The sequence below is a fragment of the Drosophila subpulchrella genome, chromosome 2R, assembly GCF_014743375.2.
Source record: "Drosophila subpulchrella strain 33 F10 #4 breed RU33 chromosome 2R, RU_Dsub_v1.1 Primary Assembly, whole genome shotgun sequence".
Taxonomy (NCBI): domain Eukaryota; kingdom Metazoa; phylum Arthropoda; class Insecta; order Diptera; family Drosophilidae; genus Drosophila; species Drosophila subpulchrella.
The window spans coordinates 6,196,921-6,222,889 of record NC_050611.1 but is presented as its reverse complement, the minus strand read 5'-3'; the positions used below and the strand labels follow the sequence as shown (position 1 = coordinate 6,222,889).

At 38.2% G+C, this 25,969-nt stretch overlaps 3 protein-coding genes across 3 annotated transcripts; 2 read left to right on the top strand and 1 right to left on the bottom strand.

Moving 5' to 3' along the window:
• Window positions 1-1,706: 1,706 nt before the first annotated feature.
• Window positions 1,707-2,221, bottom strand: LOC119550470 (glycine-rich cell wall structural protein-like). Its single transcript, XM_037859159.1, has 2 exons — window positions 2,188-2,221; window positions 1,707-2,130 (listed from the first exon to the last, which is right to left on the bottom strand). Exons 1-2 carry the CDS (start codon window positions 2,197-2,199, stop codon window positions 1,786-1,788), a joined length of 357 nt encoding a protein of 118 aa, XP_037715087.1. The 5' UTR covers window positions 2,200-2,221; the 3' UTR covers window positions 1,707-1,785.
• A 5,643-nt stretch (window positions 2,222-7,864) lies between these two features.
• Window positions 7,865-20,097, top strand: LOC119550665 (photoreceptor-specific nuclear receptor-like). The gene is made up of 10 exons (XM_037859511.1): window positions 7,865-8,248; window positions 11,904-12,291; window positions 14,729-14,832; window positions 16,022-16,136; window positions 16,847-16,902; window positions 16,983-17,300; window positions 19,058-19,266; window positions 19,397-19,558; window positions 19,621-19,785; window positions 19,852-20,097. The coding sequence occupies exons 1-10, from the start codon at window positions 8,203-8,205 to the stop codon at window positions 20,032-20,034; spliced, it is 1,746 nt and encodes a 581-aa protein (XP_037715439.1). The 5' UTR covers window positions 7,865-8,202; the 3' UTR covers window positions 20,035-20,097.
• A 1,756-nt stretch (window positions 20,098-21,853) lies between these two features.
• LOC119550667 (spidroin-1-like) lies at window positions 21,854-23,813 on the top strand. The gene is made up of 3 exons (XM_037859512.1): window positions 21,854-21,980; window positions 22,299-22,360; window positions 22,412-23,813. Exons 2-3 carry the CDS (start codon window positions 22,349-22,351, stop codon window positions 23,657-23,659), a joined length of 1,260 nt encoding a protein of 419 aa, XP_037715440.1. The 5' UTR covers window positions 21,854-21,980; window positions 22,299-22,348; the 3' UTR covers window positions 23,660-23,813.
• The last annotated feature ends 2,156 nt before the right edge of the window (window positions 23,814-25,969 follow it).

Below are 25,969 nucleotides of genomic sequence, written 5' to 3'. Positions count from 1 at the left end.
GATTGCCAAACGAGGCATCATGACTTAAGTGTCAAACGCATTTGGTTGTAAATAGCGCTCAATTCGAAAAGTAAACATGCCACTTTCATTGCCATAACTTGAAGGGTAAGTGTACCTGTAGATACCTGATTATGATTTGTTAAACAAGGCATGCAATAATCTACCTTTGTTTGCCAATCATCCCTCAGTTTATGAAGAAAGTCTTTGACATTGACCTGAAACCGCTCTGTTACTTTGTTATATGAATAAACAAATTAATTACATATTTTTTTTTCTGGTATAGGTATAGGTATTACCAAGCAAAAAAATACGTTCGATAAACTTTTAAAATTTGTTGTCTTGTTTTTCCTGCTCACATTTTGTTACAGAAAAATCCTAACGTATTACAGATTTATATTTTTTGATTTTTGGTTTACCCAAGCAGTGAAAAACCATTTTGAATTTATCGTATTTTTAGATGACTAATAAAAACCGCATAATACAACATAGCTACCACTAAAAGCTGAAGAAGTAATACTTAACAAGCATACTAGTACTATTTTGTTATTATATTATTGATATTTAGAAACTGTAGACGTTTTATACAAGGATGTCACAAAAATCTATTGATACCAAATATCCCCCGAAAACAAAATTTCGGGGTCATAGAAGAAACCGGTTCAAAAATAAGAAGACGAATTAAAAACCAAAGGATTAATGGGTTATATGCAAATAACTTTTTAATGGATGCTTTGAACAATTTTTGTCCTGTAGACGGATATTGATATATATAATTAATCTTTAAAAATGTGGGTGCCAGGTTTTAGCCGCTAGGTGGCGCATTGCTTTTCCATCTCCCTCGCTTTCCCCTTAGCTGAGAATCGGGTATCTGTTCTCCTGTTTATTTTTTGTGAATTTAATTTGAGAAGCAATTTTTCAGAATCCATCGAAAATAAAGTATAAACAAGAAAAGGTTTTGATTGTCAAATCATTGGTTTTTGATAAGAATTTCGAGGCTCTGATAATGTGTAGTACACATAGTGTACAACGGGTTAGCACAGATAGAGTCGACACTAAGTCATTTATTTATGTATTGTTTTATAATACAAAAAAACTGATTAGACTTTATTTTCAAACCACAATGCCAACTTTTCAAAGATCCGTTTTCGACCCTATAAGGCATATAAATTCTTGATCAGCATCATCAGACTAGTTGATCTAGCCTTATCTGCATCTCCGCCGTCTGTCCATTTCTACACAAACTAGTCTCAGTTTTAAAGCTATCGCGGTGAAACTTTCAAAAAATAATTGTTTATATTGCCGGTTAAATAAAAGCCGGAACAAGCTTGATCCTATTTTCTATTTTACTGGATCATAAAACTGCCATAGAAACGATAGAAAAAAATATAAGAAAATAGTATGATACATTTTGTAGCTTCGTTGTTTTTAATCGTATTTTCTTATACTCTGGGGCATGGAATGATTTTAAGAATTCAGAATTACAAATTTATGCATGCAGGTTTAAATGCATGAATCCATGATAAGATTTATGCTGAAGGGGTATATTAACATAGGCTTGCCGAAGTTTTCTTTCTTTTTTGTATACTTTACATTTCCATCCACTCGGGTGATTTTCTTTTTTAAGACAATCAAAATGAGTTTCACATTTTTCTGATTTTACTCTCTGAAATCCAAAAAGAGCTGTTACCGTAAAAATCAGGACAGTATTTAGTTAAATAGCGGAAAAGTAATTCCTTTATTATTGTTTTGAATTGTTTTGATATATATTGCTATCAAATTGGGGAATTAGTAGCCGTGACGATTATGATGTCCATGGCCATGATGCTGTCCGTTAAAACCACCACCAAATTCGCTGTTGCGTCCGCCGAATCCTCCCTGACCGCCGTGCCCTCCGTGTCCGCCGTATCCTCCCTGTTCGCCGTATCCTCCTTGAGGTCCATTGAATCCTCCTTGAGGTCCACCAAATCCTCCTCGGGGTCCACCAAGACCACCCTGTCCGCCGTATCCTCCCTGTGCGCCGTATCCTCCTTGTCCGCCGAATCCTCCGTGATGTCCACCTAATCCTCCTTGAGGTCCAAATCCTCCTTGGGGTCTGGCCAAAACAGCCCCCACTAAGGCAATCAGGACGATCTAAAGGGTAAACCAATTTTAGTTATGGCTACTTTATTAATCGTTTAGCCTACTCACCAGCAGTTTCATGTTGATTTAAATTTTCGAACTAAACTGGACTCCAAAACTGGCCTCTTTATATACCCGAGTCATAAAGAAATTCAAAATGTAATTTCGACTATGAGATACCTATTAGCGTACCTTACTCTAGATTTATCAACGCTGAAAAGTTAAGTTTATCTGATATACCTCTTGCCTTATTGCACTTAAATAACAGATGAAATTCTCTTTTAAAAACATAAAATTTGTTTAACGGCAAAAATAAATATGATAAATTATAATCTTTCAAGGAATATTCCCAATTACATAGTACTACCGCGTAATAATCCAAAAATGTTGATAAGGCAAACAAGAGGTCAATTTTTAGATGAAACAAAACAACATGTGAATCACAGACGGAGGAAGCAGCAATCAGACCATTGTTTTTGTTTTCTGAAAAAAAATTGTAGGCATGCATACAAGGTATGTGCGTATTTTGGTAAGCATGAGTGTGAGTTTTTTAATTGATAAGACCTATTTAAATAAATAAGGGGTTATGAAGAACGAATAGAATATCAGAATCCAGTTTTTGTGTTTTGTTCAAGACGTGCGTCGACATGGGACCGCCTTGAAAGACAGTATAATTTTAAGTTAGAAGTTATACATGTATTCTCATTAATATTGTGAATTATTATAAAAATTAGTAATGCACTTATAACATTAATAAAACAATAGACAACTAAATTTTCGTTATGAAGGGTCGAGCTTTAATAGAGTTTAAGTTGTACGTTTGATATAAAAATGTTTTTATATAATTAAAGTTTTTAAAATTTTGTTTTGTTATTCTTGCAAAGTCTTAGCAAGGTAATGATTTAAATCTTCCAGACGCACGAAGAAAGCTAAGTATGCTCCATTTTTGACTTATAACATTATTATTATAGTTTGCCTTTCAAATTATATGTTTATTATCATGTCCTTTCAAACAGTCTTAAAATAGTTACAATTTGTTTAATATTCGCATAAATTTATATAGGTAGGCACCGAAAAATTTATTGGACAGATTGCTTATTATTTATAATAACTTTATTTGCACCTGCGACGGAGATGCCCGTGATGAGTAGTCCATCCTCTTTCATCAGAGCAAAGTTTGTCCCGCTTGTTACCAAATGCGATATGAAAACGGTTGGCAGAAGCAAGGGCCAGCAAGGCAAAAAGAACAACCTGAAGAATAATCCAAATTTAGTTCAGGTTACTTTACTACCGCAAGGCCTACCCATAGATTCATGTTGATTCAAGTTCTTAAACTAAATTCAACAACGGAAATGTCTTCTATTTATACATATATTAGATTTCGACTTTGAGATTACCTATCAAGCACACTTCTATTACTATGTTTATGCTAGGAGTTTCATGATTTCTTAAAAGCGTGAAATAAAATTTGCGCCTGTTTATGCGACACCGCCGAATTCATGCATTTTATTAATCTCAGCTGACAGATATGCCGGACCGGTGGAAAAAGGTGTTAGCGATTATTAAACCGATTTTTTTTCGATTAGCATGAAATAATCTTGCTAGTATTAAAGATAAAGTCTGTGCTAGCCAGTATAACATTTTTTTACCGTCAAAATAAAAGATGAAAATAAGTTTCCATTGGCATTAAATGAACAACTAATTTGTTAAATGTAAGGTGTATTTATGTATCCGATAATTATATAGAGTTACCGGAGTTTAAATGTCACCATTTCACGCTTTGAGGTTGAATTCATAGTCAACTTTCGTGTGTTGTCGAATTCATTAAACGGTGTTTATGCACACACGAATCAGCCCATTTCATGAAATTAAAGCGTGAAATGGACATCGCATAAACGCACTATATGTCAATGTGCCTGATAGCAGATAGAACATGAATTAACTATTCATAAAATAATCTTTGATTGTGAATCCAAAACAGAATTAAATGAGAAATTTATTTCTTTTTATAATAATTAGTACTTTTGGTTTCTTATTGAGCATGAATGCCAACATAAGTTAAGAACCTTTAAGAACTATGTACATTCAAGAACAATACGTCTTTCGATGTAAAGCTATCAATGGCAAGTTTTCACAATAATCCCAAAATCGATAAAAACAGTTCAAATAAAATTTTTATAATTACTATCCGACAAAAGAGAACGACTTATGCCATTTGATAGTAATAGCTTTTAATTTATTTTGTATGCTTTTTAATGTATTTTTATAATGGGGCGTTTAATAGTGTCCATGACTATGATGGTCGCAGTGTTTATCATGCAAGTGATGATAAAAATCATGCTCGGCTTTCCGCCACCATATCCTCCCTGTCAACTCTGGGGAAAATGTTCACCAAATCCTTTAATACCACCTTGGAGACTGGGTATTGGGTATCCTCTTTGCTCACTTTGAAGGCTGGGTGCGTATCCACCCTGCCCGCTTCCATATCCTTCCTGTCCACTCTGGAGAACGGACCCGCCAAATCCACTTTCAGTATTATTAAGTCCTCCGTCGTATCCACGTCAAGCAAATTCAGTGGAAAATACAACAATCTAAAGGGTAAAACCACTTAACTTTAAGTTACCTTTGATCCTAATTAGCTTACTCACCAATAATTTCATGTTAATTTGTATTTTGAAACTATAGCTGACTTGAAAAGTTGACTCCTTTTATTCCCGAGCTGCCAAAAGTACCAAGTAATATGTTTCGACTTTGAGTTATCTGTTCGGTGTTTATTTACTCAGTATACTTTTTCCTTTTAAATACTTTTTTGTTTCATTCATCCCAAGTAAAAAGTTCTCTAATTATTTTATATAGTTTTTGACTCAATTTAAAAAAGGCCTAGTCTGCAAAACATAAGTATGGAAATATATATTCCTATTAAATATTGATTACCCTTCCCATTAAAAATTGATTACCCTGTGGTAAACCCAAAATATTTTGATAACGCAAGAGGTCAAATGTAAGTCACAGACAAAAAAAGCTTTGTTGAAACACGTGTATTTGTTCTTTAAATAAATTATTTATATGCGCTAGGACTCAGAGTTTTTTCATGTCTAAATACATATATAGGTAGGTATAAAACTCTTTTATTTTAACGGGCTTTACAAATTTCTTTTTTATGACTTATGAGTTATTTATTTATAAACTCTAGATTTTAGTCTACTATTTCATATAAACTGTTTTGATTCACATATGCCTTTAATATATATTAAACAGATGACTGATGAAAGCAAAAACTAATGGGGTGCTTGTAATCTTGAAAAGTTTGTAGTTGCATGATCTTGAGATTACATTTCAGCTGCTGTAAATAATAAATATGAAACACAGATGCATTTATGTTTTAATAACGGAAATGGCATTAAGATTTTATAGCGTCTTTATATTAAGGACCGCTAGCTGAATATCTAGGATTTGCTGTTAAAGTATGACCGGGACGTAAATCAAAGATACAATGTGTCTGAATGTTGAATAAAAGAGGCAGTCCATGAATTTTGATTGATTAAATAAAGTGCACTGCACTTGATAAGGCTGGCCGCCCCTACCCTTCGCTGTCCTGTGGGTGGGATTCGCAGAGATTCGTCGGTGTGGGTGTATTCGTGTATGTATCCTGGTATCCTGGCAATGCGAAATGTCGCCGTTCAAATGTCAAGAACCAACCCTGTTGCCTCTGTTCGTCCCGCTCGCACGGCATCGCCTGTCTCGCTCGCGCAGCAGGGTAGCCTTAGCTATTACAGGATAAAGCCGCTCTCTCTATCGCTCTTTCTCGCTCTCACTCGCTCCTCCCTCGGCGTGGTGGGCGTGGCCATGGCGGCAAAGCGCTTTGACTTTTGCATTTGTTCACTTTTGTCCCGAGCATAAACTTCTGCCAGCTTTCTCTCTTGCTTTCTCCCCCACACAAAGAGAGAGATGGAGAGAGAGATGGGAGAAAGCAGCGGAGAAAGGAGCGAAGGAGAGAGCGAGAGGTGGGGCTGTGGCTTGCCAGGATCCTGACTGTTGTATTCCGACATCTCATTTGTTACAAAGTTAATGTCGGCGCATTAAGCATGGCAAAAGCCCCACAACAAAATCGGGGAGCGGAACGGAACCCCCATGCCACCCGGTTCTACACCATTTCCATTCCCAGACAAGCTACATTTATCGATTATTGGATTAGTGGACCCGGGGCCACAAAGTCTTAAATAAGAGTGTTTATATAGAAAGAATAAATAACAATACATATAAAAATGAAACACACCATCATACACTTAATGAAGAGTTTTGTTTTTAAATAAGCTTTAAAAGAATATTATTTTTAAAGAGACTAAGTTTAATCTTAAGTTTTTTGCGTTTTATTTTATATTTTACAAATATGTGCAAGCTTTAATTAAATTATTCTATATTACAGGTTCTTCTAAACATACTACAACCATGCCTAGATTTTGTTTTAAGATATTTCTGAAAGTGATAGTTGCTAGTCAAGTTTGGAATAGTTCTGCTAAAAGACGACTTTAATATTTCGAGAAGAACCAGAAGCTACTCTTTGTATTAGAAAAGCGAAAAATGATCTATAAGGCATGAAAACTTTAAACTATAAGTAATGCTTGGGAATAAATAAATAAAAGCTTATTTCAATATTATTATTTATAAAAAAAGAAGTCCCTAGACCTAAAATGATCTATTAATATATGTAAGACTGTAAAATATGTATTACCAAATAACATAAAATTTTTAAGAGAGGTTTTGGGGAAATATTCAATATTAATTTTGGAAAAAAATAAAGTTTTAATACCATTTTATTAAAAATTGATTCGAAACACTCCTTATATGTACATTTAGATATACTTTCAGGCGATACAAGTACACCCACAGAGCAACGAGCAAAAACAATTTTCTCTTCAATTCAATTACAGTTAACTGGGAGGTGGCAATTGTGGGTGGCGGATGCGGCGGAAGCTTTGGGTGGGCGGTTAGAAGACGAGGCCAAGAGTGACGTCGTTTGAAGAGGGTCAAGGGGGCGGAGCGGGACAGACGAGGGGAAGGACATGCAGAGCAACTCGAAAGCGCCGACATCACAAAGGGTATTATAAAACAAAAACAAAATGTCAAAACCCAAGACGATTATACGAGCGCCAGCCGCGCAGCTGCGTCATCCGGTTTACGGGTGTATTGGTGGGGAGCCACCATTGCTCTCTCCCACATCCGTTTCCGCTACCCGTCTCTCTACTCCTCTCACCTTTTTGTGAGTCATGATGGCGACCGAACCGAAAGTTCTCTGCCGTTTGCTTGTGTGTGTGTGTGTGGAGAGAGCGCAGAGCCGGGTGTTTATTGGAGATTGCGATTGTGGCTTGGCTTACCCACACACACACACACTCGCACACTAGCAGCAAGGACATGCTCCTGCCGCAGCATCAAGAAGGAACGAATCAAAGCAAGCCAACAAGCAAATGCGCCACCAGAGTTGCCACTAAAAGTCTTCGTCGGTGGGTGGGTAGTGTGCGGTTATCCTTCGCTCGCTGCTCCTTGCTGGCTGCTGGCTGCTCGCTGCTCGATGCTCGATGCTCTCTGCTCTTGCTGGTGGTGTGTGTTAGTGTGTCCTGTGCTGTGCTTTTTGTCCTCACACACACACACTCGCACACTCGCACACTCCTCTGCCCACTCAGCGACCGCGGATTATATCCTGCGATATGGTTTTTTCCTAGTCCGGGGTTGGCCCGTTGGCTGGTTGGCCGACTGCTGGAGTGGACACATCACTGTTTAGCTCCTGTCACGCTTTTATGATAAATCTGAAATCCAGAATCTGAAATCGTACATCGAGACGTTAACATCATCATCGCCGCACATTCGCAGTCGCCGTCGGATCGGTTTGGTTCGGTTTCATCAGCGGGAATCGCAGGACACTCCAGTTCAGTTGCCGTCGCCTTTCTGTAATTATGGAGCTAAGTGAGACATCCTCCAAAAGTGTGTTTTAAAAGTGTAATTTTAAATAATAAAAAAGGTGCTTATTGTTGCTAAGACTTTTAAACTCCGCGCATTTAACATCACACTCTAGTAAAACCTTACAAAATGAACAAAGAAGAAAATTCCTCCGAAACACGCCCATCATCTCAAGGTAAATTATACTTTTAAAATATAACAATAAATACTTAAAAGAAATAGTGAAAAGTTTACTAAATATATTGTTTCTAAAAAAATGAAATTCATAAATAATAAATACTATGAATAAATAGTGAAAAATATACTAAATATATTTTTTTCTTAAAAAAAATGAAATTCATAAATTTAAAAGTTTTACAATAAAAAAAATAAATTCATAAAGTGTATAATGGATTCATATAACAAGAACTAAATCACGTTTACGTTTAATTGCGTGTAAAATATAATTACACGTTTTTTTCGGATACCGTATACCCCCAATTAATAAGGCCACGTTAAGAAAAAAAGCCATAAAGAGAAAAAGAAAAAGGGTTTCTGTGAAAAAAATGTTGAGAGCAAAGATTTAAGACCAAACATTTTCCACATGTGAACAAAGTACGTGGTCAACATTTTGTTAATTTATATACCAAGACAGAGGATATTATAATTTTGATCAGAATTTTGTTTAGGTTTCCGATCAGGATCCCTAGACAGTCGTTTTGACCGTCCGTTCTTGTGTTTCAGTACGGTTTGCGGGCTTAGTATTGATTTGAAAATTTGTGCACGCAGATCAAGTTGGATCGAATCTTTAAATCCTATATCTTTCATAGGAGCGATCGTATGAAACTTGCAAAATTATGCTGTTCGTCAGTATATTTCGCGAAGTGTAAAAGCTACTAATATTAATATGAATCTTTGCAAATAGTATTTTTATGCATACCTTGATGAGGTTAAAAGCGCTTGAGGGTCGGACGTCCTTTTCCTATAGCTCCCATGGAAAAGATATGGAAAAATGTACCGATTCGGTAAAATAGGTCAAAACTGAATGATTTTCAAGATTTTTTGGCCATATTTACTACTATTATTACTATATTTACTATTATTAAAGCCACTTTTTATTGAATAAGTAAAGAAAGGGCATTGTAGCTTCAGCTTGAGGAAATTTACTTCCATTTTTTTTATACCCTTGCAGAGGGTATAATGATTTCAGTCAGAAGTTTGCAACGCAGTGAAGGAGACGTTTGACCCCATAAAGTATATTTTTTCGGGATAAGCATCACTAGATTATTCGATGTAGCCATGTCCGTATGTCCGTCCGTCTGTCCGTTTCTACGTAAACTGGGTTCTCACTTCTAAAGCTACAGGGATGATACCTTCCCGAAAGTATTTTTTCTGTTGCAGGTAGTATATAAGTCGGAACGAACCGCATCGGACAACTATATCATATAGCTCCCATAATAATAATCAAGAAAATAATTTTTAAAAAATTAAAAAAATTTAATATCGGTATTTTTTGACATTCACTTTTACTCTAGGAATATCATTCTATTAGAATTTTAGAATTTTGAAGAAAATTTAAAAAATTATCATATGGCTGCTATGGGAATGGTCGGCTTTTTTAGTTTTCTAAAAATCGGAAAGTTTTCTACATACAATGCTCCCACTGAACGACCTGCACGGATATAGAAACTTCGGCTTGCTTTCTTTGTTTTGATTCATTTTGAAATTATTTAAAGCGTCGCAAAATGTAAAATATTTTTAAGGAAACACAAATGTAGGAGTAAAGTTTTTTTTTAATTTTTGATTATTTATTTATTATTTTAGCTTAAAATAATGAGAAGAAGATAGACTATTGCATTAAAAGACCACTTTCAAAACATATCAGTGCTTAAAATAGCCAAAAAGAAAATATAACAATCATAAAATGTAAAAGAATTTAAGAATAATAAGAATAATAATATTAACGCTTAGAAAATATATATAATTGATGTTATACCAAATTGATTTTGGTATTTTACTTTAGAGCAGTTAAATAAAGAAAAATTGGAGTGTTTGTCTGTCGTGTAAGTCCGTTTGTCTGTATGAACGTTGGTGTTTTACAAAATAATATAAAGCTATCGTCTCCCAAGTGGGAGTGAATAAAAAATGCTATTTAGATGGCATTGAAAAATCGCAATAAGTTTGAAATGTCTTGATAAAAATTGAAAAAAAGCAAAAAAACAAGCGAACTAGATATCATTGTTCTATTAACACATTTTCAATTTGAATTACCAATTTGTAGTAACGAGTTGTCTGCGGAGACACTCAAATTAAATCGATGCCCAACTTCCTGATGGCATGCACGAGTGGCCAAGCAAATTCAATTTGTGATAATCACCAAATTGAATTAGACTCCGAGTCAGGCCGCCAAAAATTTCAGAAATTCATAACACAGCCCTTAACACTTTTGTGTTCGTTTGCGGGAGTAGGCCAAAGTGAATTTCAACGAGCTCATAAAATTAACAAAGACGAAGACCCGGAAAATGCAAGCATATGACGCTAATCCTTCGGCATTAGACCGCAGCCCTGCCAGTTGGTGCCGGATGAAAGGCCTCCTGACTTTGTCTTTCGATCCGAATCACAAGCGGACCAAAACCAGAACCAAAACCAGAACCAGGAACCCAAATGGTCGAGCGCACAGCCAAGTGGCGAGTGTAACAAATGTGTCCTCGTCCTTGGCCCGTCGGGGGTAAAGTGCATCAAAAAATCAGTAAGGAAACTACAATCAAATTAGGGTGTGATGGCAAAACAATCGTCCCCCGAGGCAAATTTTGCGCACAGATTGCTCGGCACGCTCTGCTCGAGAGCCGTTTGGCTTAATGGCACCCTAATTGAATGTGTAAATATATTTGCGGATTACAGGGCGTCAATGTCGCCACGCAGGGATAAGATCGGCAGGTCCCAGTCCCCCAGCTTCCACAATCCGGTGCACAACTGACAAATTGAGATTTAATTTATATGAACTACATAAGTGATTTTTTATTGCACCACCCATTACCATTGGGGGAAAAGTGTAAAATCGCGTCTATAATTTTAAATGGCTTATGCTTGATTGGGATCAAACAATAAAAAAGAACTAGATCTAGTTCTGACAAGTAAACACATTGTAATTTTTGTACTTTTTGGGTAAAATTAAAAAATAGGTCAAGAAATAACTTACAGATCATTATGGGAATTTTAAAAAAATTAAAAAGATAAAATATTTGTCAAGGATAAGTAAAAACAATTAGCTACCACCTTTTTAAAGAACTAAAAGTAAAGAAAACATAAAAATACTTAAACAAAATTTATGTACTATTGTAATTATCACAAATAGTCAATATTAGTAACACCATTTTTAATTTTTAAGGATTGTTGCTAGCTTCAGTCATATTTATAAAAAACCTTAACTATTTAATATTAATTTTTCGACTGTTCCCACGGCAGCTTTATATTATAGTCGCCCGTTATTTTTTCCTACATAAATTCGAAATTCTGAAATATTAAAATATGATATTTTTAAGAGTACAAGATAATAATGTCTAACAACACCAAAACTATATTTTTGTTCAAATGTTTACCATTATTTTTCCGGCTAGTCCTAGAGGAGCTATATGATATGATTGCGTTATATACAACATGCAACAGACATACGACTTTTATCCCTATGGTATTAAGACTAAGAGAAGTTCTAAAGTTGAAATTATCTCTTTGAACTGTAATACGACTGATGTCGTAATACCTTCTGCAAGGGTGTACAAATTAAGTTTGAGGATCATTTGTACATGTATGTAGATACCTAAGAAGTATATCAATGTGATGTATTATTGCAGAGCACCACAGTCCCCAGCGGCATTGCTATACGCCGCCGCCGGCCCCGATGCACGGACAGGCGCCTCCGCCGACATCGGGGGGCGTGGCCCCGCCCACACAGCAGCAGCCCCCTCATCCTGCCGCCGCCAACGTGTCCGCCGGTCGATTGCTGAGCTGGAACCACAGTGCTGCTGCAGCAGCCGCGGCGGCAGCAGCAGCCGCAGCCAACTCCATGAACCACTCGTCGTCTACAGAAGCCTCTTCGATGTCCCGGATTAAGGGTCAGAATCTGGGCCTCATCTGCGTGGTGTGCGGCGACACCAGCTCCGGAAAGCACTACGGAATCCTGGCCTGCAACGGCTGCTCTGGATTTTTCAAGCGCAGTGTGCGGCGGAAACTCATTTACCGGTGGGTAAACATAAAAAAATGTTTATTTATTGTTTTTACAAATTATAAAAAATATTAGATGTTATAGACAAAATATATAGATATTAAAATATAGATCGAGGGTAAATCGTACGGATTTTAAGATGACATTAGTTACATTCTGAGCCGAATATTACTGCGATTTAGGAAAGAAAGATAAGCCATAAATATATCAACATTTGTTATCATTAAACATTTTTACAACATTTTTTAGAAACTGAAAATATATTTATACGCCTCTTAATTCCCTTTAAAATCCCGTTCCTTTATAAATAATGCAATCTTCATCAAACAACTTCCAGTGTAGCTTAGCTGTGGTCCTAAATCCAGTCATTACCATTTCATTTCCATTAAATGTTGCAACATTCGCCCAAAAGTGGGCGGCTCTGGGGTGTGGGCTACTGTGCCCGGAGGCCCGTCTGGCGGATTACGAAGCTCTGCCAAATTCATTACAATTATTCAAATCTTTGGGATTTGAGCGTCAACTTTTGAATGCGCATATTTGCCCTCGCGTTGACTTTGCGCCCAGAATGGCATCATGTGCGAATGCCACTTTACTTTCTCCCCCGATTGCAGCTTAAAATGTAATTGAATTTAAAGTGAATTCGTTTAAAACTTTTTATTTTTACATTGGAATTTCCCAAATAGAACAAATACTCGAATCAAAAACGGAACAAAGTTTGTTGTACGTTTTCAATTATCATTAAATCAGAAAAAATATCCCATAATCCAAAACGACAGAATCAATGGCAGCAAAAACATAAAGTTATGATACAGTAATGTATATTTTGCTCTGCGGCTTTCCAGCAGGCGCGGTAAATCACAAATGTCGAAATCTCTATATCCGTGCGGTCCCATGAGATTGATATGGAGGGCTTAAGGGCAAAACACTTGGCCAAATGTGACCCGGCACCCTCATCCTCCCTCGTTCGAACTCCCGACATCTTCGCCCACCGCCTAAGCCGAATCGCAACAAAGTCAAAAAATGGGGGCGGTCCTGTTTCTGTGTGGCTCTACATAAAATAGAGCACCATCCTCCCCTGCACAGGAATGACTAAACGAGGGATACACTCCGGTCCGAAAAAGGAAAAAGGGATACTGGTCCAGTGTATATTTTCACCGACGTGACTTGTTTTCCGATGGTCGACAGAGTCAATCTGGCCCTTGGTCCTTTTTATTTCTAAGTCGGTATGTCCCCGGTGGTCCCATTAAGCCATTTTCAATTATAATCAATTGCTTCCAATCAGAACTTTCGAATGTAGCCGAAGGAATTTTCCAAGGACATGCTGAAAATATATTAATTTGGTTATAGCTATAGAAAATGATATCCGATTTTATGGGCTTACTCATTTACTAGGTCGTTAAAATCTTTAGATTTATAGTATACACAAATTTCTTAAAAACTATTTAAAGTTAAAATTTTTAACAGTTGAATTTATTTTGTGCAAATTATATATTAAATATTTAAAACTTATTGAACTAATTTAAACATTCTTAAAAAATTGTTTTATATTTTTGCAAACATTTGCAAAAAAAATATTGTTTCAGAATATTAAGAAGAATATGCAATTAAAATTGGCATTTATATTTAGAGATAACATTTTCAAATTACTAAAAATTTTGTTTTGATACTCTTATCTTAAAATACTAGAGGCTTGATACGTCGCAACCAAAATGTATCCTGTGGGTATTTCCACCATAGTTTCGGTATACTAAAATGAGTTCATCGTCTATTCCTGGATTTTTGATGGTTTGGGGGACGGCAATATTATGTGATTATTTTATAGACACACAAAACTTGGTATTCCAAGGAATTTGGTATGAGATGCCCATTCACACATATCCAATCTACTTGATTTGTTTACGAAAATCGGACATTTGCATACACAAAATACCTCAATTATATAAGTAACTATATACAAGGGCTGTATCTCAAGGATACATTTGGCTAAGTGATTTCATCCGAGGCGCCACGAAGGACATAAAATGGAAACGAAATGGACGGCTGGAGATTTCTAGGAGCGTTGGCCATCTTTGAGTTTTGGCGCAGGCTTAGTGTGCAAAAAGGGAGGCGATGACTGGGCTAAAAATGGTTTCGAGGACCTGGGTTTTTGCGGCTGTTCGGGTGGATGTACGGAACACGCCACTCGGCCCTGATTTGATTAAAGTTCCACGAGGGCAGAACAAAGGACGAGAGGTCGATGAAACGGAAGAGAGGAACAGGTCCTGTATCTAGCAGATTCAGAAGTGCTTTTGTGGCTGGATTTCCGCTCGGTTGGCCTTAGTCTGCCGCTTTGTGTTCGCTACCGAATTCGACAAATGTTGCAATTTTTGACACGACAAATCTCGTTAGGAGGCGCGCAGGATAACTTGATTATGTCCTGGCACTATCTAAATCGATTCTGATTTCTATTTCCAGCTGCCAGGCGGGAACTGGACGATGTGTGGTGGACAAAGCCCATCGGAATCAATGCCAGGCCTGCAGGCTCAAGAAGTGCCTTCAAATGGGAATGAACAAGGATGGTAAGGATGGGCATTACCGACTGCATTATCATATCTATATTCCAACTCGCTCTAATGAACCGAAACATGTTTAATTGGTCTTTAACAGGACCTCAAAAGCCCGTGTACACGTGCCCCTGTTTCCATCTGCACTTTAACCCTTTCCCACGCCAAAAACCCTCTGGAAGAGCATTCGCATTCGCATCCGCACCAGCGTCCTCATTTTGGGGTGGCTCTTCTCCGGTTGAGGGTGCTCCTTATTTACATATTGCTCACCCAATTGATTTGTTACCTGCTGCTCGTGTTGTCTTTGACAGATTTTATGCAGCTTTAGCGCTGCCACTTCAGTGAACCCCAATTGTTCACTTTGACTGAAAGTTTTCTTCATTGTTTTGATGGCTGGTTCGATTTCTTGAAAAGTAAATAGACAAACAGCAGCCGTCAGTCAGTTTCAGGCTTACAAATACAATATGAACCGATTTTACTGCCTAAGTATAGGAGGTTTAAATGGGAAAAAATATATTACACATACATGCTTTCACATTTATAAACTAAGATATGGGTTTTTGTCTAACTCGGGTATATATAAAAACTAGAAAAAGGGCCCACCAACTGTTTGCAGTTGTTCACCTTTATAGGTTAATAGACTTTATAATAACATAACAAATATAAGTTTTACCAAAAAAAACCCAAATGGGTAAGATACTTTTATATCTTTCGCTTTACTTTCAAGTCGTGACTTCGTCCCACTCATTCTTTCAAAGAACGATTCACACACTATACCGACTTCATTACGGATCCTTTAATTTACTCGTAAATTATGCGAGCCGTATGGAAAATAGCCACAGTTTGCGGATCCGCCATTAGCGGCGAAGTAGCTTTTGTGGCCCGGCCTCATTGTGCGGTGAAATTGCATAAACAAATGGCGAAACAATTTGTGGGCGTGAGCGGCACGTGACCGCAAAACCAATTTGCCATCAATGGAATGGACTGATGGCCTTGTTCCCCTCAGTCGGAAAACTCCATATGCTGATGAGCAGGAAAGGCGAGGCACACGCGGCTGGTTTTGGTCCTGTTTATCCGGCGATACCTGAGCGATACCTCGAAGCGATTTTGTCAGTGTGACATTTCCTCATTACGGACACGTCCGCGTCCACGAACAACTAGACTCTGAGTGCTCATGTTAGTTGCATTTGTTTTCCAATTACAGCCGTGCAAAATGAGCGACAGCCCCGCAACACGGCCACTATAAGGCCGGAGACCCTGCGGGAGATGGAACACGGACGGGCGCTGCGAGAGGCCGCCGTGGCCGTGGGGGTTTTCGGGTAAGTCTGTCTGCATCTGCACTGGGAAAAAAATCATTTAAAAATTAAATATCAGAGGTTTTTTTTAGCAGTTATTTAAAATGTCTAGGCTAGTTCATTAAATATATTTGAAACCGCTTAAAATGTGTAAATCAAATACCTGAATTTAAGATTTATTTGCAATAATTTATAAGTAACTAATCATTTAGAACTACAATACTTACAAAATCAAGCAATGTAGTCAACTTTTGAAATTATCTATATAACGCTCAGTAATCTTGCTAACAAGGAAATTCCATATGATACATTTTTGTTCGATAAATGTTATATGATGTTATTGTTTTGAAAGCAATTAAAATAAATAGTTTATAAATGTCTCACAGCTAAGTTAAAATATTTGTTAAACATTTATTAAAAATTCCATTCTAAGCGATCTAAGAAAAACAAATGTCATATTTATTTGATTCTACTTTAAACACGTTAAACTTACTATAAAAATGAAATACTTTAGTATATTAAAGAAAACATTACTTAATTTATTTTTTTTTTAAATTTATTAATAAATAGTTAATTTTTTCCGGTAGAGGAAATAATTTTATAATATAATTGGAACAAATTTGCGTATTTTTGAAATGTTCCATCTTTTTTCCGAGTGTATGTGGTGTGGCTGGGCTGTCATTTGCATAAGTCTATCTAACCGCCCAAAATCTGCGGGCAACTCCAATTTGCAGACCACCCGTGCTACTGTCTCCGCCCTGTTACGGCTCCGGACTCCTGCCCCCGCCCTGTGAGTAGTCCCTGCCCCCCGGCTGATAGTTTGGGATGTAACTTATGCCCTTCCTTGATTTCCGTTTGATCCTCGAACAGCACTGGGCAGCCTGCCGACGGGACGACTGCTGCACCACAACCACCTCACCTCCTCCATGCAATTGGCGGCGAACCACATGGGCGCCGGAAGCTTTCCCATGTTCAACGCCGCCGGAGTCCACCACTCGCCCAAGGAGAAGGCCTACGGGATGGAGCTGGCCAGCAGTGGCAACGTCTCCCACTCGACCAACTCGAGCAGCAACCACTCCATCGATCCCAGCTCGCCGGCGCCTGAAAACACCAAGGAGAAGAACAACGCCGGCGGCAGCGTCTCCTCCATCAGCTCCTCCAGTCCCACGATGGAAAATGACAATGATGGTGGGTTTTGATAGCACAGAAAAATAGAAAACGATGTAAAATCATCGATTTAAATTTTAAAACAAGGAAAAGCGCTATAGTCGAATGTCTTGACTATCGGATACCCATTACTTAGCTAAAGGGAGCGCATGGGTGATGCATATATGCAAGCAATATTTATTCATAACTTCCTTATGAATGGACCGTTTTGAACAATTTTAGATAGGTATTGATTAACAAATTAAAATCCCATTTACACTTTTACTCTCTTTAAAAATGTGGGCGACAAATAAATAGTCACTTGCGCTGCGCTGGAATCTCTAGAATCTGCTTGCTTAATCCCAATTTTATTTTTTCGCAATCTAAACGTTCATATAGATAGACGGATAGTCGAAAGGACGGTCAGGACTAGATCGACTCAAGTAGTTATCCTGATCAAGAATATGTATTTGCTTTATAGGGTCAGAAACGCTTTCTTCTGCCAGTTACATACTTTTCGACGTATACAATATACCCTTTTTTTCAACGAGTAACGAATATAAAAAAGCTTTGTTGTTTTTTATCAGATTATCTTCTATGTTACTTTTGCATAGTTTCTTTTGTGGGTATGGCAAAAAACAATAAAAGGCCAAGAGAGGGCTTACATATTTTTTAGGTACCCACAATTAAAAGTTATAGGGCTTTAGATTTTGAAATAACTCAAATAAACGTTAACTTTCTTTTTTGAATATTATTTATAAAAAAATAAAAACAAGAAAGGAAATTAACTTCGGCAAGCCGAAGCTTGTATACCCTTGCAGCAATAATTATTAAATTTAAAAACACAAAAAATTATATTCCCAATAGTATAAGATAATATGTCAAAAAACACCGAAGCTTAATTTGTTTCATATTATTTTCCTACCAATTTTCCGATCGTTCCTATGGCAGCTATATGATATAGTCGTCCGATTTTGATAAAATTAAATTCGAAATTCAGAACTAATTAAAAAATGTTATTTCCAAGCGTAGGAGGTTATATGTTAAAAACACCGCACCTATTATTTGTTTCCCATTATTTTCCCATCAATTCTCCGATCGTTCCTATGGCAGCTATATGATATAGTCGTCCGATTTTGATCAAATTAAACTCGAAATTCAGAACTAATTAAAAAATGTTATTTCCAAGCGTAGGAGGTTATATGTTGAAAAACACCGAAGCTATAATTTGTTTCATATTATTTTTCCACCAATTTTCCGATCGTTCCTATGGCACCTATATGATATAGTCGTCCGATTTCGATAAAATTTAATTCGAAATTCAAAACTAATTAAAAAATGTTATTTCCAAGCTTAGGAGGGTATATACTAAAAAACACCAAAGATATAATTAAAAAAAATTTTGTTTCCGATTATTCTTATGGGAGCTATAAGATATAGTTGTCCAATCCGGCTGGATCCGACTTATATACTACCTGCAAAAGATATAAGACTTTTGGGAAAGGTTCAGCCCGATAGCTTTAAAACTGAGAGACTAGTTTGCGTAGAAACGGACGGACAGATCGACTAGATCGACTCGTCTAGTCATGCTGATCAAGAATATACATACTTTATTGGGTCGGAAACGTCTCCTTCACTGCGTTGCAAACTTCTGACTGAAATCAATATACCCTCTACAAGGGTATACAAATAGATTAACTAAAAGGTTTTATTGCTATGATTGATGTAAAGTCTAAATTCTACAGCCTTAACTTTTTATTAACAGCTAATATATTATATAATATCTTGTAATTTGTCAGATGACTCAATAGATGTAACCAACGACAACGAAGAGCCGCACACGGTGAGCAGATCGGACTCCAGCTTCATCATGCCGCAGTTCATGTCGCCCAATCTTTATGCCCACCAGCATGAAACAGTGTATGAAACGAGTGCCCGACTGCTCTTCATGGCCGTCAAGTGGGCCAAGAACCTGCCCAGCTTTGCGCGTCTCTCTTTTCGAGATCAGGTGGGTTAAAATTAAGAAATATTTTCTTAGTAGGTACTAATATTACGACTTAGTAGCACTAGTTCAACTAAAATTTTAAAAGTAGTTAATAGCTTATCCAGTTAACCAATTAAATCCCCATTCCTTTCAGGTGATTCTCCTAGAGGAGTCCTGGTCAGAGCTATTCCTGCTGAACGCTATCCAATGGTGTATCCCCTTGGATCCTACGGGCTGTGCTCTCTTCTCGGTAGCGGAGCACTGTAATAATCTGGAGAACAATGCCAATGGGGACACTTGCATAACAAAGGAAGAGGTAACTTATGGTCGACTCTAACTTTTATTTCCTTCTCATCAATATCCCTTAATTTCTGGTAGCTGGCGGCAGATGTGCGAACCCTCCACGAGATCTTTTGCAAGTACAAGGCGGTTCTGGTTGATCCTGCAGAATTCGCTTGCCTCAAGGCGATAGTTCTGTTCCGACCGGAGACCCGCGGACTGAAGGATCCGGCGCAGATTGAGAATCTCCAGGATCAGGCGCACGTAAGTATGCTATAAATAATTTGGTACCAGGCTATGTTAACTCATTTATTTGTTTTGTGCCACCAGGTAATGTTGTCGCAGCACACGAAGACGCAGTTCACGGCCCAGATCGCCAGATTCGGTCGACTCCTTCTTATGCTGCCACTATTGCGCATGATCAGCTCCCACAAGATCGAGTCCATTTACTTTCAGCGCACAATTGGCAACACGCCCATGGAGAAGGTCCTCTGCGATATGTATAAGAACTAGTTAACTCGTGCTTTAAGTTACAGAAAATTTAAATAAATATGGTTTTTGTGTCTTGAATGTTAAGTGACGTGGCCTTTAATTATTATATTTTTCTTTATGCAATCCAAAATTTATAAAATATTATAATAATAAGAACAGCACGAATTTGTAATCGAGCCCAAGTCGTATTGCTTTAAGTTTTTAATTTGTTTTCTGATTATGTGCTAGTGACTACGGGAAAGCAAAACAAAATTGTATTGGTTAATGTAAAAAACCTTTATAGAAGATTTACTCTTATCGCGTATTTGGTTATTTAACTCTTGTACACTTTTGATGGTTGGACGACGCACACTTAGTGACACCATACACAAATTATTTATTTTGGATGATTTAATTTCACACATATTTGCGTAATATGTCGTTTTAAATAAATTATTGCCTGACTCGGTTATCCATGGAACTTAAACATTTGCTGCATTCCCAATCTGTACCGAATAACTTGTTTTTTCCCAACAAAACATTTAGCGCGCGTGTGGTCTGTTAAAAAATATTTTTCCCGTCGTTATCATACTTAAGTCCGATTGTTTTGGCTTAAAAAAATATTAAATATAAATAAATATAAAAAATATTAATTTTTCTGAAGTTACTTGTGAGTAAGCGAGTGCGCAAGATTCGAACTTGCATCTCGTCGAAATTTTTGGCTTTCCCGGTTGACAACAACAAACGAAAACTGAATTTGAACGGTTTTGAAAATTCCAAATTTTTCCGAAGTTATAGGACTTAATATTTTATTTTTTGTTTTTATACCCGTTACTCGTAGAGTAAAAGGGTATATTAGATTCGTCGGAAAGTATGTAACAGGCAGAAGGAAGCGTTTCCGACCCCATAAAGTATATATATTCTTGATCAGGATCACTAGCCGAGTCGATCTAGCCATGTCCGTCTGTCCGCCTGTCTGTCCGTCCGGATGAACGCTGAGATCTCGGAAACTATAAGAGCTAGGCTATTGAGATTTGGCGTGCAGGCTCCTGAGCTTCTTACGCAGCGCAAGTTTGTTTCAGTAGAGTGCCACGCCCACTCTAACTCCCACAAACCGCCCAAAACTGTGGCTCCTACAGTTTTGATGCTAGAATAATGATTTTAACTGAAATGTATTGTTCTCATCAATACCTATGGATTGACCCAAAAAAAAAGTTTGCCACGCCCACTTTAACGCCCACAAACCGCCCCCAAACTTCAAAAAATCGTAAATATGAACGTAGATATCACGGAAACTATTAAAGATAGAGAATTGGGATCTCAGATTTAGATTCCGTAGCCTTGTACGCAGCGCAGGTTTGTTACGCGAATATGCCACGCCCACTCTAACGCTCACAAACCTGTGGCGACCTTGTGGTCGCTAGATAACTGAAGTGTATTGGACTCGTCAATACCTATCGATAGATCCAAGAAAAAAAATTTGCCACGCCCACTCTAACGCCCACAACGCTTAAATCTGTCTACCGCCGGTAGGTGGCGCATTTCAATCACGCTTTGCTGCTTGCATATCTCCATTTCCCTTTGGTCCCTTTAGCTGAGTAACGGGTATCTGAAAGTCGAGGTACTCGACTATAGCGTTCTTCCTTGTTTTGCTTTAAATTTAAAAGTTTAAATACAATTTAAAATGTTGTTTTGCAATATTACCATTTAGATGATAATGATAATCTGGACGTGCTTCGTCACTGAAAATGCCCGTCCGTATACAATAAATTCTATATATGTGTATCTGATATGACTGGCTGCTGGCTTGCTGTTTTGCTTATAGGCAACAATTAAATGTTTAGTTACTGTCGCTCTTTCAGCGAGACTGGGTGTGTTTTTTCTCCTAAAAACTTAATTCTTTTTAGAAATAATGTGTTTCCCATAAAGGAGCATAAATTTGTTCAGTGATTATTGGTCCAAAAAGCTGTTACCATACCTAAGTTAAGGTACGTTGAACTCGTAGCATTGTGATTGTGAAAAACAAGGTATATAAAATTGATAAGAGGCTGGCGTCTTACTTATAAATGATAGCACCACAACTACAAACACACCAATTCGGAAAAAGTACATTTCAAACAACAAGGACTATATAGTCAAGCGCTAGATCCAGTTGAGTATCATAAACATCACATTGGAGAAAAGCAATGTAACGTTACAGTAAATATTGATAGTGTTTAATTAACTATTAGCTATTACAATAACAAAACAGACTCATTTTAATAGTTTTGCAACATAAAACTATCAATATTTTATTTTTTTTGCAGTTTATTTGTCGAAGCCTCTAATAGCTGGTTTGGTTAAGGAAGGGAGCAACATGAAATTACTGGTAAGTATCAACTGGTAAAATTAACTTTATATTAATTGCAATTTTCCTTAGATTGTCTTGTTTGCCCTGATGGGCGTTATTTTGGCCGCTCCTCAAGGATTTGTCGGAGTCCACGTCGTCCCTGGCGATATCCCAGCGCTCCATAGTGCAGGAAAGCTTCGTGTTCAGGAAGGAAGGGAAGATTTAAAGGATGAACACCCGGAATACCGCATTGGATTCAACAGTGGAGGAGGATTTGGTAGCCAAGGTGTTTATGGAGTATCAAGTCCTGATGTTGGTGGTCAAAGCGAAAGATTCAATCCTGGAAGTTCAAGAGAGTTTGCAGGTATGCATGGATATAACGGAGCAGATCCACAATTCGTTGGTCAAGGGGAAGAATTAAAAAATGAACACCTGGAATACCCAATTGGATTCAACAGTGGAGGAGGATTTGGTAGCCAAGGTGCTTATGGAGTATCAAGTCCTGATGTTGGTGGTCAAAGCGGAAGATTCAATCTTGAAAGTTCAGGAGTACTTGAAGGTATGGATGGATATAGCGAAGCAGGTCCACAAGTCGCTGGTCAAGGGGAAGAATTAAAAGATGATCGCCCGGGATTCAACAGTAGAGGAGGATTTGGTAGCCAAGGTGTTTATGGAGTATCGATTCCATATGGCGGTTATCCAAGCACAGGGTTCAATTTCGGGCATCCAGGAGAATTTGGAGGTATGGAAGGATATAGCGGAACAGGTCCTCAAGTCGTTGGCAAAATGGAAGAATTGACAGATGAACGCGCGGAATACCGAAATGGATTCAACAGTGGAGGACAATTTGGTAATCAAGCTGTCTATGGAGTATCGAGTCCTGATGTTGGTGGTCAAAGCGAAAGATTCAATCCTGGAAGTTCGGGAGTGTTTGCAGGTATGGATGGATATAACGGAGCAGGTCCACAATTCGTTGGTCATAGGGAAGAATTCAAAAATGGACACCCGGAATACCCAATTGTATTCAACAGTGGAGGAGGATTTGGTAGCCAAGGTTTTTATGGAGTATCGAGTCCTGATGTTGGTGGTCAAAACGCACTATTCAATCTTGAAAATCTGGGAGGAAAAAGCCAAACATTAAATAATAATGATAATAGAGGCGCATATGGCGTAGCAGGTGCCAATATTGGTGTTGAAAGCGATAGATTCAAGGGATTCAGTAACGGAGAAGGAGTTGACGGTCACGGTACACAAGCCGGTCTGCAGCGGAATAACAGTCACTCTACATTTGTTCATAAGTGCGCTTTTTGTAACCCTGGCCCATGGGCCCGGAGTTGACTGCAAATCCTTAAAATGTGAAAGTGTAAATATTCAATATTTGGTAGATTTTTCCTTGTTTGAGAAGTATAAATTATTTGTAATATTCACCGAAAATTTCAAGATTAAAGGTTATATACCCTTGCAGTTAAAAAAAAAGTCAATGCTTTTAAAACAACTTTTATTTTCTCATCGAATTTTATTCGTCGATTCGATTTATATACCCGTTACTCGAAGAGTATGAAGAGGTTATAATAGATTCGTCGGAAAGTATGTAACAGGTAGCAGGAAGCGTTTCCGACCCTATAAAGTATATATATTTTTGATCAGGACCACTACCCTAGTCCGTACGAACGATGAGATCTCGAAAACTATAAATGCTAGAAAGTTGTTGTCTTCTGTCCACAGTTTTTAATATATTGTAAAAGTGTAAATGGGATTTCGTTTTAGGTATAAATACCCACCTACATCTGACAGGTGGAAGGAAGCGTTTCCCATAAGAGCTTAAGCAGACCAGAGTGCGTCGCCAGTCAGTCTGTAAGGCGCCCTCATGTTTCAATATCTTGAAAAGTAGTAATTAGGATTTTGTTTTTATTAGCAATACCCATCGACGCGGTGTCGTGGTGTGCAATCGCTTTGCTGCTTGGATGAGTAACGGGTATCTGTTTCACAATTCTTACTTAAAATTGAGAATTAAATTACAACTCCAATATTGATGACCTCGGCAAAAATGCATTTTTGATATATTTATTTTAAAACTCTGTTGCTAAAAATAAAGTTATACCCCAAACCAATTTTATAAAGCCTATTTATTTATTTATATGTCCGATAATTTTATATAAATATCTACTACCTAAATACTAAACTCAGGGAAAAACACCCTGCTATTATCAAGTACAAACAGCCCTGATTTAAGAACGATTTAATAATTACCATTTAAAAAGGATCGTGGTGAAAAAGTTCTTACATTAAGCACATTTTAGGTTAAGGTAATTTTTATACCGAAAGCCGGCAAGCCCTCCCACACCAACCCAAAGGACTTCCGCCCGATCAGTCTCTCTTCCTTCTTGTTGAAGACCCTGGAAAGGCTAATTAACACCCATATCAGACTAACCATCGACCATAGCCTACTCTCTGACGCACAGCATGCGTACCGTAAGGGTAGATCAACCGATACCGCCCTCCACTCTCTAGTGTACAGTATAGAACGAGGCTTCCACAATAAGGAATACTCTCTTGCAGCGTTTCTAGACATAGAAGGCGCCTTCAACAACGTCACCCCAACGGCGATCACTGGTGCTCTGACTGAACTGGGCATTGAGCGGCCCATAGTGGGACTCATACACACTATGCTAACCAGCAGGGTAGTGCACTCCACTATGGGATCGGCCCTCTCGACCAGGAATGTCAGTAGAGGAACCCCACAAGGGGGAGTACTCTCACCTCTTCTATGGGTTTTGGTGGTCAACAAACTGCTATCACTTCTAGAAGAGGCGGGCACAAAAGTGGTAGCCTTCGCGGATGACGTGGTTATCCTACTGCAGGGCAAATTCCCGCAAACCCTTTGTAATCTGATGGAGACAGCCCTATCCACCCTTTCCCGGTGGACGGCTGGCTGTGGACTGGGAGTTAACCCGGAAAAGACCGAACTAGTTCTCTTTACAAGGAAGTACAAGATACCAATTCTAGTTCCCCCAAAACTACACCAAACGCGCCTAACCTTCAGCAACCAAGCAAAGTACCTAGGTGTCATTCTTGACAAAAAGCTCCTCTGGACTGACAACATCCTAGATCGCACACGCAAAGCGGCCATAGCCCTCTTCGCTTGTAAAAAAGCCATAGGGAGGAAGTGGGGTTTCTCCCCCATGATAGTTCACTGGCTATATACTGCAATAGTCAGGCCCATTCTCCTCTACGGAAACATCGTTTGGTGGCCTTCTCTAGATAAGAACTGCAACCTCCGGATCCTTCACAAGATCCAAAGGAGCGCAGAGCTCTGCATCAGTGGGGTGCTGCGCACTACCGCCACTGAGGCTCTAAACACAATTCTCGATCTCCAACCCCTGGACCTACTTGCCAAAAGCTGGGCATCTGCAACAGCGCTGAGGCTCCGTGAAGCAGCGGCATGGACGACGGGCTCCACGGGTCACTCCATTATCCTATCAAAACATTCACCCCTACCACGTTATACAGACTACGTCCCACCCATAGTCAACTTCGAAAGAAGATACAAAATTCATATACCCACCCGTTCAGACTGGGACAACCTCCCACATCAATTCGTAAACGCCGTCAACATATACACGGACGGCTCCAAGTTTAACTCCCAAA